Source organism: Cebus imitator, unplaced genomic scaffold (assembly GCF_001604975.1).
Source record: "Cebus imitator isolate Cc_AM_T3 unplaced genomic scaffold, Cebus_imitator-1.0 Scaffold6, whole genome shotgun sequence".
In the NCBI taxonomy this organism is placed as follows: domain Eukaryota; kingdom Metazoa; phylum Chordata; class Mammalia; order Primates; family Cebidae; genus Cebus; species Cebus imitator.
In genome coordinates, this window is record NW_016107321.1 from 9,605,355 (window position 1) to 9,619,795 (window position 14,441).

A 14,441-nucleotide genomic window follows, 5' to 3' on the forward strand; every position below is an offset into this window, starting at 1 on the left:
GAAGCTGGTCCGCACTGTCGTACGCCCAGCTGGGCAACATTTGCGCTGCCAGACGCAGAGCAGTCGTGGCTAGCGATTGTGGTCGTAAAGTTGAATGGTCGTAAGTTGCATAGGTCGTCAAGTCGATCAATACCTGTATGTATTGTCAAGTACATTGGTATGCTGTCACTGTACTACAAACTGTCAATGTGGAGGTGTTCATGGGCCCAGCATGGTGGCTCATGCCTATCATCCCAGCACTTTGGGAGGCCTAGATAGGAGGATCACTTGAGGCCAGGAGTTAGAGACCAGTCTGGGCAACACAGTGAGACCCATCTCTACAAACATTTTTTAAAATAAATAAAATTAAAAAGAGGGTGTTTTGGGGGGAAAGGCCAGCAGAGTTCAGGCATCTGTCTAAAGCAACTAGAGAAGATGGATTCTGCCTGGGTCTTGCTCCCTTGAAGCATTCTAAGACTGCACTTTTTAAACATGGGCCTTTTCTTCTGGGATACTATGAGGTTTGGGACTAAAATCCAGTAGCAGAGCTGCATCCATGGACATGAATGAACACTAAGGGCATCAGGATAAATCTCCAGGTGCCCTCTAGGACGGCGCAGAGAGAAACACGGAAGAGCAAACTTTGGGAAATGTGAGCTTTTTCCAGTTGCACCAGAGAGACTTTATATTCAGCTGACATGCTTCTTGTGAGTTTGGTGGTGGTTTGGTGGCAGGTTGTTGTGGCTCAGGTAGCCCTTAAGTGTACAGGCTTAAGAAGGATAACAAGGGGCCGGGCACAGTGGCTCATGCCTATAATCCCAGCACTTTGGGAGGCCAAGGTGGGTGGATCGCCTGAGGTCAGGAGTACCAGACCAGCCTGGCCAACATAGTGAAACCTCATCTCTACCAAAAATACAAAAATTAGCTGGGTGTGGTGGCAGGCGCCTGTAATCCCGGCTACTCGGGAGGTTGAGGCAAGAGAATCACTTGAACCCAGGAGGCAGAGGTTGCAGTGAGCCGATATCGCACCACTGCACTCCAGCCTGGGTGATGAGCAAAACTCCGTCTCAAAAATAAAATAGGTTAACAAGTTAAAAAAAAAAAAAAAAAAAGCATTTCTTTCTACTCCTATCTAGGGTTTGGGTTGCAAGTTTTTTAGAGAAAGGAATTTGGCAAGAAAAGAATCCAGATGTAACTGACAACAAAGTGACACATGGCAAAGCAACATCTCTGCTCTTAGGCATCCTTGTTCACGGCTACCAATAAACTAACATAAACAGAAACCTTCCCCTTTAATATTTGCCACTGTCAAGGTCAAGGATAGACCTTAATACATCAAAATTGCACTTACCCTCTACTTGTTAAATATGGATTTACCCTTTACTAACAGTTAAAAATACAAAAAGCACAGCTATAAAAGGCATAAGGAACTTACCTCGCTCCAGAACCTTCTGTACTTTGATATGGTTAGCACAGAATCCACTGTACAGTTTAAAGTGGTCCGCATAATAAAGGAAAGAGCCTCCAAGGGAAAACAGTAATTTCTAGAAGGGCAGAGGGGAAAGTCAAATCAGACATGGTTTCATCAATGTGTGCTGGCTTATGGCATCTGATGGCCCCCTGGCTTCTGTCAGACTCCATAGCACTAATGCCTTAGAGAAGGTCAGTCCTGCTCCATCCACACAGGAAGCGGGGAACAGCCAAGGCGCTAACTGGCAGGTCTCTATCTTGACTGAAAAGTTTCCAGCAGCAGAGCGTGCTGACGGTGTGCAATCCAAGGACAAGAAACAAAGAAAGTTCTATCAAAATACAGCTGTCAAGGTAGGATGTAAACGATCTGAGAAGTTCATTAATAAAGCTGACTCCGCACTGCTTGGGTAGAACGATGCTGTCTGTATGGTTCCAGGTCCCTAGGCGACTGCCTTCCGCCCTCTCTTCCTTGGAGGGGCTTTCTGCCCATCGCTGTGGCTTACATGGATTCTGTGGAGCACCAGTGCTTCATAGAAGAGAGGAGTCGAGCCCAGCAATTAAAAACCTACGCTCTTAATCCCAGATTCACATGACCACGGAGAAGAAGGATTAGACGCAGGGTAAGTGCTCTGGTTTCAGAAGCAACCACCCTGGATATCCTTCAGAGCAGCTGAGAAAAGGGCATGTGCGTGGTCAACAACAAGGTGGGCGGTGCGCCAGGAAAAAAAATACAGCCTTTACCGCCTGCCAAGGAAAACGGTGCAAGGAAAGCATCTGGATCATCCTAAACAAATGCTTTCTCATGGGAGAACTGTGCACCATATCCACTTATTTTTACTTTAAGCCTAAATCTGAGATACTCACTCTAAACTGTGAGGGGGTTTCCAGGATGTTAAAGTCAGATGAGGCTGAAATCCCATCCTCCAGGGTCTCCAGAAACACCTTCTGAAATTCAAGCATCTCTGGCAAACTTCCAAAAAGTGACTCCATCTAAGTGAAGACCAGGATTTGAAGAGCGGATTAGCCATGGAGTTCGGGATACCACATTAACTCTTAGGCCCACAGATAAATGGCAAGGAAGTTCTTCACGGAAAAGCAGACAGAAAGTATATCCTTTAAGAAGACAACCCATTCATTATGGGATATGGTTTATACATAGAAAGTTTCACAGCTCCATCCCCTACAATTCTCCATTTCTACAGTCACTTTTTAAGTGGATACAAAATTCTCGGAATTCAAAAAAAATGCAAGTCAGTAAAAAAGAACTAATTATGTGATTTAACATAACAAAGGTATGTACTGAAAAGTAATTTCTGGTCACACTCTCTTCTACCTCAAAATGAACATAACCATCCCTCTGCCTGTGTAAACCCTCTGCCACTGTCAGGCAGCCGAGGCCACAGCATTATCTTGGGAGGAGGCTATGCCTGGGACTCTCAGAAGACCCTTAAGTCTTGGGATGTTCTTTTGGGATCAATAGAGATAATCTCATAGGAGTTCTGCTAAAGGCAAACGGAGCCTAACCTGTGGGTCACTGCACAGAAGGAAGGTCATTATTATTTACCTCATCTTGGGTAAGAAAGGTCTCATTCTGAAGAGGCTCCAAGTATAATTCAAAGAGGCAGCTCAGATCCTGAAAGAAAACAGATGAAAGTGTCTTCAATACTCTAGTCTCCAGAATACCCACAAGAGTTGGGTAGGAGCAAACTGGCAGCAGCTCCCAAGGGTCCCATCAGGATAACGAAGTTTGTGTCTTGTTGAAATTCTTTTTTTTTTTTTTTTTGAGACAGTCTTGCTCTATCGCCCAGGCTGGAGTGCAGCTGAGCGATCTTGGTTCACCGCAACCTCCGCCTCCTGGGTTCAAGCGATTCTCCTGCCTCAGCCGCCCAAGTAGCTGAGACTACAGGTGTACTCTGCTATGCTCGGCTAATTTTTGTATTTTTAGTAGGGGCAGCGTTTCGCCGTGTTGGCCAGGCTGGTCTGAAACTCCTGACCTCAGGTGATCCTCCTGCCTTGGCCTCCCAAAGTGCTAGGATTACAGGTGTGAGCCATCACACCTAGCCTTTGTTGACATTCTGGACCCTAAAAGTGGTGACTATTGCTCACCTAATTCAAAGATATTAATACCACAATACAGGCAACAGCTGGATTCCACACCTTTCTAGCTCCATCATTGCCTCTGCTTAGGTAAGTGTCTTAGTGACAGAAACACCCTTTCCTCGGGCCACCGCAGCAGGCACACTCACTTCCCTGCAGAGGAAGGCGGTCTGGTTGGCACTGGTGTCAGATGCAACCCAGCTCCTGGCTTCTGCCTCAAGGAGCACAGTGAAAGGTCCAGCATGGAGCTGGGAGGGTCAAGGTATGGGGAGCCCTTCAACTTTGGTGTTGACAGATTCACGGAATTTCAAACTTGCATATTCAAAGGCAATACAACATTTCCACGGAGCTTCAGCTATAATGGCTAAACTCGAAGCCATATTTGGGTCTCTTATAAACGAGGCTCCAGCAGGACAGTATAGTGGGAGTAGACCAGTCACAAAGCCCATGAGCAAAAGGTTTTGTTTAATAATTTTAAGCAAAAGCCAGGTGCAGCGGCTCATTCTAGTAATCCCACCACTCTGGGAGGCCAAGGTAGGCGGATTACCTGAGGTCAGGAGTTTGAGACCAGCCTATCCAACCTGGTAAAACCCTGTCGCTACTTAAAAAAATTAGCCGGGCTTGGTGGCACACACTTGTAGTTCCAGCTACTCGGGAGGCTGAGGCAGAAGCATCACTTGAACTCAGGAGGCAGATATTGTAGCGAGCCAAGATCATGCCACTGCACTCCGGCCTGGGCAAGAGAGCGAGACTCCATCTCCAAAATAATAATAATTTGAAGCCAAAACCAGGATATAATTTAGTAATAGAAAAGATTTCTCTTTTATTCTGAAGAATTTTGAGTCCTAAAATAGTAGAGGCAGTTGACTGCAAAGTCAGCTATAACAACTCCCTCACTTCGCAAGACGGGAAGCTAAGACCCAGAGAGCTTCATAAAGCCCAAAACACCCCCAGAACTTTCTGGCACTAGTTCGGAAAGCAAGGCAAGGCCTGTGACACAGATGCTGTTTCACAATAAAAACCTCCCTCGCCTTCCCCCACCATATTCCACACTGGACCATAGAGAAGGGAGATGACGGAAGTTACAGAATCATAATCTCGGGGAACACAGATGCCAAAAATTTCAAGGAGCATGCAGGGATCCAGGTTAAACGACAAGATTCTGTGTTAAACATCAGCAGCAAAAAAGAAATGAAAAAACTGGTGTGTGTGTGAGTCACAAGAGGCACCAAGCGCGGGTGATTTTGTGAGTGCTGGGGCTGGCAGTCATTCCTCAAGGGCTGGTGCTGCCCAGGAGGACTCACTGCGCAGCAAGGCTGGTCCGCGTGGAGCTGTGGAGGGCAAAGTGCTGTGACCTGGGGGGCCCTAAGAAAACAAAGTGCAGGTTTCTTGCAGAGAGAAGGAAGAGTCGCTCCTTGTCCACGTCACCCACGACACCACCTGAGTACTCTGCCAGCCTGTCACTGACATGACCCTCCCGGCGCAGCGTGGCCTAATAGTAAACTCCAACGACACCATTAACAAAAAGGGATATCCATTCTCCTCTCAGCTCTGCCCTTGACTCTGGGGCAAGAGCTCCAGGACTATTCTCAAGATGTCAGAAGGGCTCTGAAGCTTCCAAAACATCTACATCTCCACACGGCGACTTGGAAAAAGGTGACTGTGGAGACAGATTATTCAGAAATCGAGTCTGGACAGCCTGGCTGCTGACTTCATCTCCCCACCCTGGATGCGGAACAAGGCATAGCGGAAAGCGAAACGAAATTGTCATCTCTCTAACTTTTCTTTCTCCCCTTTGAGACCAAAAGAAGGGGCTTTAGGAAGCTCTCCTGGTCTACCTGTGAATAAAGCCTTTGGTAAAGTCCAGGTAAAACAGTGACATTAACCAAAGGGGAAGCTCAGATCTGTCTTGCGGAGAAAGAAGGTAATAGCCACGCGTGCGTGCCAAGTCTTCACGTGGACTCAGCAAGTCAGAGCTGGAGGGCATTTAGAGAAGAGGGGGAACCAACTGTCTCAGACCCCAGATGAGAGAGTTTGGGGGCTGTCCAAGGCCTTGCAGCCAGACGGAGGCAAAACCGGGCCTGGACGCCTTCGCCCTCTGCGCCGGGCTGCACTGCTTCAGTCACTGACAAATGAAGCAAGCTTCAGATGGTCCCAAAGCTCGAAGAAACACTTACAGCAAAAGAACTCTGCTCCCCAGGCTCCTGTATTCTTTATAAAAATCTTTTTCAAACCACTGACTCGGGGCTTATGAGACGGATAAATGAATTCTTTGGGTACTGGAGATACTGGCCACTGCCCCTTCACAATGGTTCAAGGCTATTCCCACATGCTGACCACTCCCCAATGTCGGGGCTCCGTTCTACACAATGACCACCAGCAGGCAGGGCTGGCCCAGGCTACTGCCAGGACTGTGGGGGCCTGGATCAGCCATCACATGTGTACAGATTGTTCCCAAGTTCCTCATCACCTAAAATGATCTGTCTCCCCTTTTACTAAACCAGTACAGACTCCCTTCCCACAGATTGCAAATGACAAACCAGAACATCTGTTTCCATAGCGAAAGCTACCTTGGTAACAAAATAAGCCAAGGATCTAGTTTTTTTTCTGAGTCTCCTCAGCTCTTCCACCCTCTCACTCCTCCCCTCCCTTCCTCGCAGCAATTCACTGATTCAAGGAGCAGGCGTCCCCCTGGGGAGTGGCAGGTGTCCCGGGCAGGGGTGATCTGGGGACCTCTGCTAGCATATCACTCGCCGTCAGCAAAGAGGCGCGAATGCACGAATGCCCAGCTCTCCTTACCTTCACATAGGACTTCTCTGTGTCCACGAGCTCCTGGATGACTTTGCGGAGGCGGTCTGCATCGGAGAGGTGGCGGGCCAGAGGCCTTGGAGGAGGATCCTGACTCTCCCGCGGTCCTTCCATACCGTTGGCCTGAGTGTCGTTAAAACTCCTGCACAGTGCAGTGATCTGCTCAGCACTCTGAGAGAGGACAAGAGGTGGAAAATAATCCACTGCCCCCAAGGGCACCAAGTGTCTCTGTCTGTGCTCAGCAGGCATCTCAGAGGGGCCTCCCTGTAGGGCACATGGTTTCATTCACCTCACACCCCTCTAGCTATCATTTCAGATCTGAGTGAGGAAAATGTGCGCCCACACTCATGTTCAGTGTTTACACACGAGGCTCTCCATGGTCACATCGGCTGTTAGATGCGTCTCTGGAGCTGAAATTACAGAGCCATGGCCTAGGGCTAACCCTTTGCAGTCAAGGTGAGGTAGCTCTGAAATCAGGAAGTTACAACTTAGTAGGGAGCACGAGGAACAGATGGGCTCAGCGGGCCCGCGGGCCCCTCAGTGGTTGGTCTGATCCAGTTTTCCATCATCCCCACCCCCCCCAGAGAGACTCAGGAGAGGTGCAGCCCAAGAGCAATTTCAGGATGACTTGGCCACAGTGGGCCCGGAGTTGTGCCCTCCAATCTAACCATTTTACTCCACGGTCTGGTGCCAAGTAGCAGTTAGGAGTGAAAAAGTCTTGAGCTGGTGCACATGCCCATAATGGAGAAGAAGCAGATGAAGACGGTAAGATCCTCGCCCTAAAGGAGTGCGGAGCCCTGAGAGGGCATGGGCAGGGAGCAGAAGACACACAAAGCCTGGTGAGGGTGAGAGGCCAGGGATAAACCAGCCTCAGGGGAAACCTCCATGAGGAGGGAGCTGAGCTAGTCTTAGCAGGGAGCCAGGGCCAGGCCTAGGGGGTGTGGACCCAGAGGAAATACTCCCGGTCATGGGAAAGGAATCACACAGATGAAGAGACAGGAAGGAACATGGCCATCTAGGGGGACCGTCGGCCTCTGATGCAAGCTCCTATTCAGACAGAAGCACGGTGTGCTGCCGCCTTCTCAAGGACAGCCCATCTGCACCCGCCTGCCTTTGCCTGGAAAGCCTCACAGGTGTCCACCCTGGAACGCTTCCACAGTTGCTGGAGCAGGGTCGGATTGCAAATGTCCGTTTACTTCTCATTCTTTCCATTCCACCCACACATCTTCACCCCATCTCACCACCTCCGCCTAGAAGCCCGGTGAGGGCAGGGTGGCTTCTTCCTTTCACATCTCTGCCAGCACCCAGCTCGGTGGCCGGCACTGGAAGTGCTCAGCCCACTCTGCCACACTGAAATCCTTACTGAACAACGCAGCCGAGTCCCAACACAAATGACTGGCATCCACCAACAGCTGGCAACTGTCCAGCTCCCAACTAAAAAACGCCCCTTTTCTTGACTTAAATGCCTTCGTAGCTGACCTCTATCCATCTCTGTCTCGGGGTAAGAAGCTGAACTCCTCAGAAGCATCCTTAATAGTCACTTAATTCATTTTCTTTGCTTGGATATTTCAAAACACAGCTTCCACAAGCATGCTGGTCAACCTCGGTAGCCTGATGCATGCTTTTCATACAGTCTGTCTCTTCACAAACTGAAGCATGCCAAAATAAAAGCAGCCCACTCACCACTGCCTTCTCTGTTCTATGCCCCAGCCCCCACCAACACAGTGTTGTCATATGATAGAAATGTACAATCCACATGAAAACTCAACATTGATCTCCTGGCTGGTCTTTCAATTCAATTCAGTGGGCATTAATTGAGGGCCTGCTCTGTCTCCAAAGAAGTAGAAGACAGTTCCTACACAAAGAGGTAAGACTCACCAATGCTGGAAACCCCAAAGCATAGCCTAAGGCAGTCTGGAATAAACACAGACTTGTGTGGAACAAATGAAGAGTTATAATACACATTAGATGAACAGAGGCAGCATTTTGGAATCAGTTGTCCAGGAAGCCTTTGGTAAAAGGGTTGTAACATGTCCTGGAGGGAGTGTACTCCCAGAGAATGCGCCAAAGGTGCAGTGGGAAAAGGAGCCCAGTAACACTCCGGGCTGACCTCAGGGGCAGGGAAGGGTGAGGCCCTAGCAGATGTCTGCCATGGGAATACCCAGATGGCTGGGCTCCTTCAGTAGAATTGCTTCTCTTTTGAGTGGGGCACGGCTGAAAAGATAACTGAAAATGAGGACGTGACTTTGGAACTGGGTAACAGGCAGAGGTTGGAACCGTTTGGAGGGCTCAGAAGAAGACATGAAAATGTGAGAAAGTTTGGAACTTCCTAGAGACTTGTTGAATGGCTTTGACAAAAATGCTGACAGTGACATGAACAATAAGGTCCCGGCTGAGGTGGGCTCGGAGAAAGGAACTTGTTGGGAACTGGAGCAAAGGTGACCCTGTTATGTTTTAACCAACAGATTGGCAGCATTTTGCCCCTGCCCTGGAGACTTGTGGAACTTTGACCTCAAAAGGGATGATTTAGGGTATCTGGCAGAAGAAATTTCTAAGCAGCAAGGCATTCAAGACATGACTTGAGTGCTGTTAAAGTCATTCAGTTTTATAGGGTAAGCAGAGCATAACACTTTGGAAAATTCGTACCCTGACAATGCAATAGAAAAGAAAATCCCATTTTCTGAGGAGAAATCCAAGCTGGCTGCAGAAATTGGCATAAGTAATGAGGAGCTGAATGTTAATCCCCAAAACAATGAGGAAAATGTCTCCAGGGCATGTCAGAGGTCTCCACAGCCCTTCCCATCACAGGCCTGGAGCCCTAGGAGGAAAAAATGGTTTCCCAGGCTGAGCCCAAGGTCCCCATGCTGTCTGCAGCCTAGGAACTTGGTGCCCTGAGTTCCAACCACTCCAACCGTGGCTGAAAGGAGCCAACATAGAGCTTGGGCCATAGCTTCAGAGGGTGCAAATGTCGAGCCTGGACAGCTTCCATGTGGTGTTGAGCCTGTCAGTGCACAGAGTCAGGAATTGGAGTTTGGAACCTCAGTCTAGATTTCAGAGGTATGGAAATGCCCGGATGTCCAGGCAGAAGTTTGCTGCAGGGGTGAGGCTGTCATGGAGAACCTCCACTAGAGCAGTGTGGAAGGGAAGTGTGGGGTTGGAGCTCCACACAGGGTCCCTACTGAGGCACCGCCTAGTGCAGCTGTGGGAAGAGGGCCACCGTCCCCTAGACCCCAGAATGGTAGACTTGCACCTTCCACCTAGAAAAGCTGCAGACACTCAATGCCAGGCCTTCATGAAGGCAGCCTGGAGGGTGGCTGTACCCTCCAAAGCCACAGGGACGGAGCTACCCAAGACTGTGAAAACTCACCTCTTGCATCTGTGTGACCTGGATGTGAGACACGGAGTCAAAGGAGATCATTTTGGAGATTTAAGATTTGACTGCCCCACTAGATTTCGGAATTGCATGGGCCCTGTAGTCCCTTTGTTTTGGCCAATTTCTCTCATTGGGAATGGCTGTATTTACCCAATGTCTATACCCTCACTGTATCTATGAAGTAACTAACTTGCTTTTGATTTTACAGGCTCATAGGTGGAAGGGACTTGCCTTGTCTGGGATGAGACTTTAGACTCGGGGACTTGCCTTGTCTGGGATGAGACTTGACTGTGGGTTTTGGGTTAATGCTGAAATGAGCTGAGAGACTTTGGGGGACTGTTAGGAAGGCATGATTGGTTTTGAAATGTGAAGATTTGGGAGGGGCCACTGTTAGAATGATATGGTCTGGCTCTGTGTTCCCACCCAAATCTCATCTTGTAGCTCCCATAAGTCCCATGTACTGTGGGAGGGGCCCAGTGGAAGATGACCAAATCATCGGGGTGGATCTTTCCCATGCTGTTCTTGTAATAGTAAATAGGTCTCACAGATCTAATGGTTTTAAAAACAGGACTTTCTTTGCACAAGCTTTTTGCCTGCTGTCATCCACATAACATGTGACTTGCTTTTTTTTTTTTTGAGATGGAGTCTCACTCTGTCACCCAGGCTGGAGTACAGTGGCATGATCTCAGCTCACTGCAATCTCCACCTTCTGGGTTCAAGCAATTCTCCTGCCTCAGTCTCTCGAGTAGCTGGGATTACAGGTGTCCACCACCACGCCTGGCTAATTTTTTGTATTTTTAGTAGAGACAGGGTTTCACCTTGTTGGCCAGGCTGGTCTTAAACTCCTGACCTCAGGTGGTCCACCTGCCTCAGCCTCCCAAAGTGCTGGGATTACAGTGTGAGCTACCACGCCTGGCTGTCATGGGTATTTCTTTAAAAAACTCCCCCAAGTGTTGCTAATGTGTGGCCTGCATGAGAACTACTGGTCTACTCATCCTTACAGCTCACATTCTCCTTGGATTTCTGGGAGTGGTGCCGGCTCCAGTGGAATCACCTGTCCCCAGGGTCTTCACTGAGGTATGTGGACTGAACTCACAGACTAGAGGAAATAAATGGAATCACAGCCATGACCGTGGTGTTCTGGGTGTGGCCACCTATGAACTGAGCTAAAACATTCATGATGATAATACTCAGACTCCAACACTCATTTGATTTGAAATCTCTATACTGGGATTTGTACCACAAGCTCAGACAATATAATTCTGCAGGCCTGAAACCTAACAGTTCCCAGGGCTATAGAGTCTATATTAAGCTTGAATATACTGTATATAATAAGATCTGATAAAATGCATCTTAAGTTAAATGGCATCTGGTGAGATTACAGCTTTGCTTTACTGGGATCTCAGAAATCACACCTAACAATGCGGTGTTAAAATAACGAGATTTTACAAATTATCTTGCCATTTTAGAAAATCAGAATTCATTTTATGAACTTTTCTGGTAAGAGTAACTTCTAAAAAGTGAATGTTAACTAAGCTTTTTCATAGCAAATCTACTTCTTAAAGTAACACAATTAAGTGCCCAAGTGCTTAAAGCCACCTTTCACACATTTAACATGTTAGCTGTTGTCTAAGGGAGTTGGTGAGGATTACTTGGGACCAAAAGGAGGCAGGGCCCCCAACAGAAGAGTAATTATAAATGTGTCTTTCAGATTGTATCTGAAGGAGTCACTCAGGTGATTACATTTCAGTTCATCCATTGTTCGTGATGTTTATAAACAGAGGCACATTCTGGGTGGACCTGATCAGCCCTTGATAGGAATAGTGATTATCTGGGCTGGGATATCTTCACATGCATATGTGGCGATAGGTCTGAAAAGCGCAGGTGAGACTCAGAAGATACGGGCTGCAGTCCCGGCTCAGCCCCCAGCCTTCCATGAGCTCCTGGGCAAGTCTCGATTCTAAGTCTTCAGGGTCGTTCCTAATGATAAGGCAGCAGGAATGCCTCTTCCATCAGGTAAGCCCTCAAATTGCTATCTGGGTCAAGAAGAAAAGGAAACTCGCATTTGCTGAGCAGCTGCTGTACACCAGGGATAGTCGAGAAGTGTTTTCACAGAACACACCAGCATTGCAGGTTTACCATGACTCTCCAGGGCTTTCCAGCTGAGGGGCACGGAGGCCTCAGTGAGACCTTAAATGGCACAGGGCCTGTTTCCATCTCTAGCTCTGTTTTCTCTCTAGCTGCATTCCCCTCTCTAGCTCTGTTCTGTCTCTAGCTCCATTTCCCTAACTCCATTCCCATCTCTAGCTCCATTCCCCTCTCCAGGTCCGTTCCGTCTCCTCTAGCTCCCTTCCATCTTCTCTAGCTCCATTCTGTCTCTAGCTGTCCACACAGCCCCTGCTACTCCCAGGTATTTAGTAGAGCACAGGCGGTTCCTCAGGCCTCCTGCTGTCACTGCCTCCCATGTGGTCAGGGCTCTCCTGGCACCAGGTATTCTGGGGATGCAGCCACCTGCCTCTGGAGACCACCTCAGCATAGAGAGGCAATCACAGCTCATATGCAGACAATTGGGACATCTGTTGAGCCTATCCCACCCCCACCCAGGAATGATGCTTCAAAAGCAAAAGACTGGCCTGGCACAGTGGGTCATGCCTGTAATCCCAACGCTTTGGGAGAATGAGGCAGGCAGCTCACTTGAACCCAGGAGTTCAAGACCAGGCTCAAATCCATTGCTACAAAAGATAGAAAAAAAAAAATTAGCCAGCCATGGTGGCACATGCCTGTGGTCTCAGCTACTCAGAAGGCTGAAGCAGGAGGATCGCTTGAGCCCAGGAGGTCAGCACCATCCTGGACAACGTAGGGAAACTCATCTTTACAAAAGATAAAAAGATTAGCCAGCCGTGGTGGCACACGCCTGTGGTCCCAGCCACTTGGGATGCTGAGGCAACAGTTCAGGATACAGTGAGCTCTGATGACACCACTGAGTAACAGACCACGGCCCTGTCTCTAAGAATAAATAAATAAAAGCAAAGACATGATCACAAGTTAGGGCTGGGAGTGTGTGAGGATTCAGTGGTCTAATAGCACGTGCATATGCAGAATAAAAAACACTGGCACTCGAAATGTGGGCCTCAGACTGGTGTTTTCCAATTTGCAGCAATCAATGATACGAACTTGGGTTCATCACAGGCCTCAGCTTTCATAAGAGAGCACGAAACCTCATATTTTCTTTATGAAGTCATAAAAAGATTAAATGGAAACATTTTTTCCAAAAACTATGCTATCTGGAAAGGCAATATTATTGAACCTCACCCCAAAAAAATTTTCTTTGAAGTCGCTTTTGTTTTGTTTTGCTGAGACAGACTCTCACTGCCATGCAGGTTGGAATGCAGTGGGGCAATCATAACTCACTGCAGCCTCGAACTCCTGAAGTTAAGCAACCCTCCCACCTCAGCCTCCCAAGTAGCTGGAACTGCAGGCGCATGCCACCACACGCAGCTAATTCTTTTGATTTTTAGTAGAGAAAGGGAGTCTCACTATGTTGCCCAGGCTGGTCTCAAACTCCTGAGCTCAAGCAATCCTTCCACTGAAGTGCTGGGATTATAGGTGTCAGCCACCACACCGGGCCTTTATTTCAGGTTTTTAAGGTTATACTAAGGTTGATCCCTGCTTGAAAATGATTTTATCTTATTTACAGATGAGGAACAGCCTACTCAAGAGTTCTGAATTCAGGCAGACATCTAAGCAGTTATTTTTGTTTTAATGTATGGATAAGGACATCTTGTCTATTTTCAAGAAGCCCATAAACCCATTTCTTGGGAGTGGCAAGAAACTGTTTAGGTTGCTCAAGCAGCTTGCCTGGATCCTCTTTGGAGGGATTCAGAGACACAGGCTCTGAGTCACTCAGATGAACCTTCTAAGCTGGACCCAGTTCAATGCTTTTCATCAGAAAAATGCCATGACGGTCTCCTCTTGATGAGAGATTGTGAAATCTGCTCCCTGGATCACAACAACTTTGATAGTCTCTTTTGTCTTATTTAGGGATATCACAGCCTGAGGCTTTTCAACTTTCCTGTGGGTTTTGGAACCTAAAAAAAAAACCACTATGGGATAGGTACATCACATTACCCAGAACTATTTCAAGATCATGCCTGAAAGTCCGTAGCTACTGCATGAAATATGTGTCAGGAGGCCACCGTATCAGAAGCCAAGCTCTGTGCCTACCCTTCCTGGCTCAGGATGCAGCTGTGGCCTCATTCAGGGACTCTGGGTACTGCAAACTCTGTCAAGGCATCTGTTTGTACTGTCAGAAAACACTTTCAGTCTGAGAAAAAAGGTTTAAACATGCTGCCAAATTTGGGGTAATGCTGCATACAAAAACAAGGATGAAGGACAGCATGCGCAGTGTGTACTACGTTTCAATTCCTGGTTTAGGGGAAAAGCATGTTAACTTTTGGGGAATCAACAACAGACATAAGCAACACAGAAAGCTACAAGGAAAGAGACTGCCGCGCTGTTTGGTGAGCTGGTCTCGTCACTTCTCAGTATGATCTTTTGGCAGACCCCTGGCTGCCCACCATGGCCTCCTCTCCCTCCACATGCTGACCTGCTCTGTGCAGAGCCATCGGCCTGGACTGAATCCTGACCCGCTCTGTGCTGACCCATCGGCCTGGACTGAATCCTGACCCGCTCTGTGCAGAGCCATCGGCCCGGA

The 14,441-nt window shown here is 48.1% G+C and overlaps 1 protein-coding gene across 12 annotated transcripts in view; it reads right to left on the reverse strand.

Moving 5' to 3' along the window:
• TIAM2 (TIAM Rac1 associated GEF 2) overlaps positions 1 to 14,441 on the reverse strand; it is a 242,791-nt gene that overhangs the window by 11,704 nt on the left and 216,646 nt on the right. For all 12 annotated transcript variants that reach the window (XM_017538771.2, XM_017538780.2, XM_037742024.1 and 9 more), the window contains 4 exons: positions 6,346 to 6,525; positions 3,014 to 3,082; positions 2,314 to 2,439; positions 1,415 to 1,523 (listed from right to left, as the gene is read on the reverse strand). In XM_017538771.2, coding sequence (XP_017394260.1) covers positions 1,415 to 1,523; positions 2,314 to 2,439; positions 3,014 to 3,082; positions 6,346 to 6,525 — 484 coding nt within the window. The remainder of the gene's footprint in view (positions 1 to 1,414; positions 1,524 to 2,313; positions 2,440 to 3,013; positions 3,083 to 6,345; positions 6,526 to 14,441) is intronic.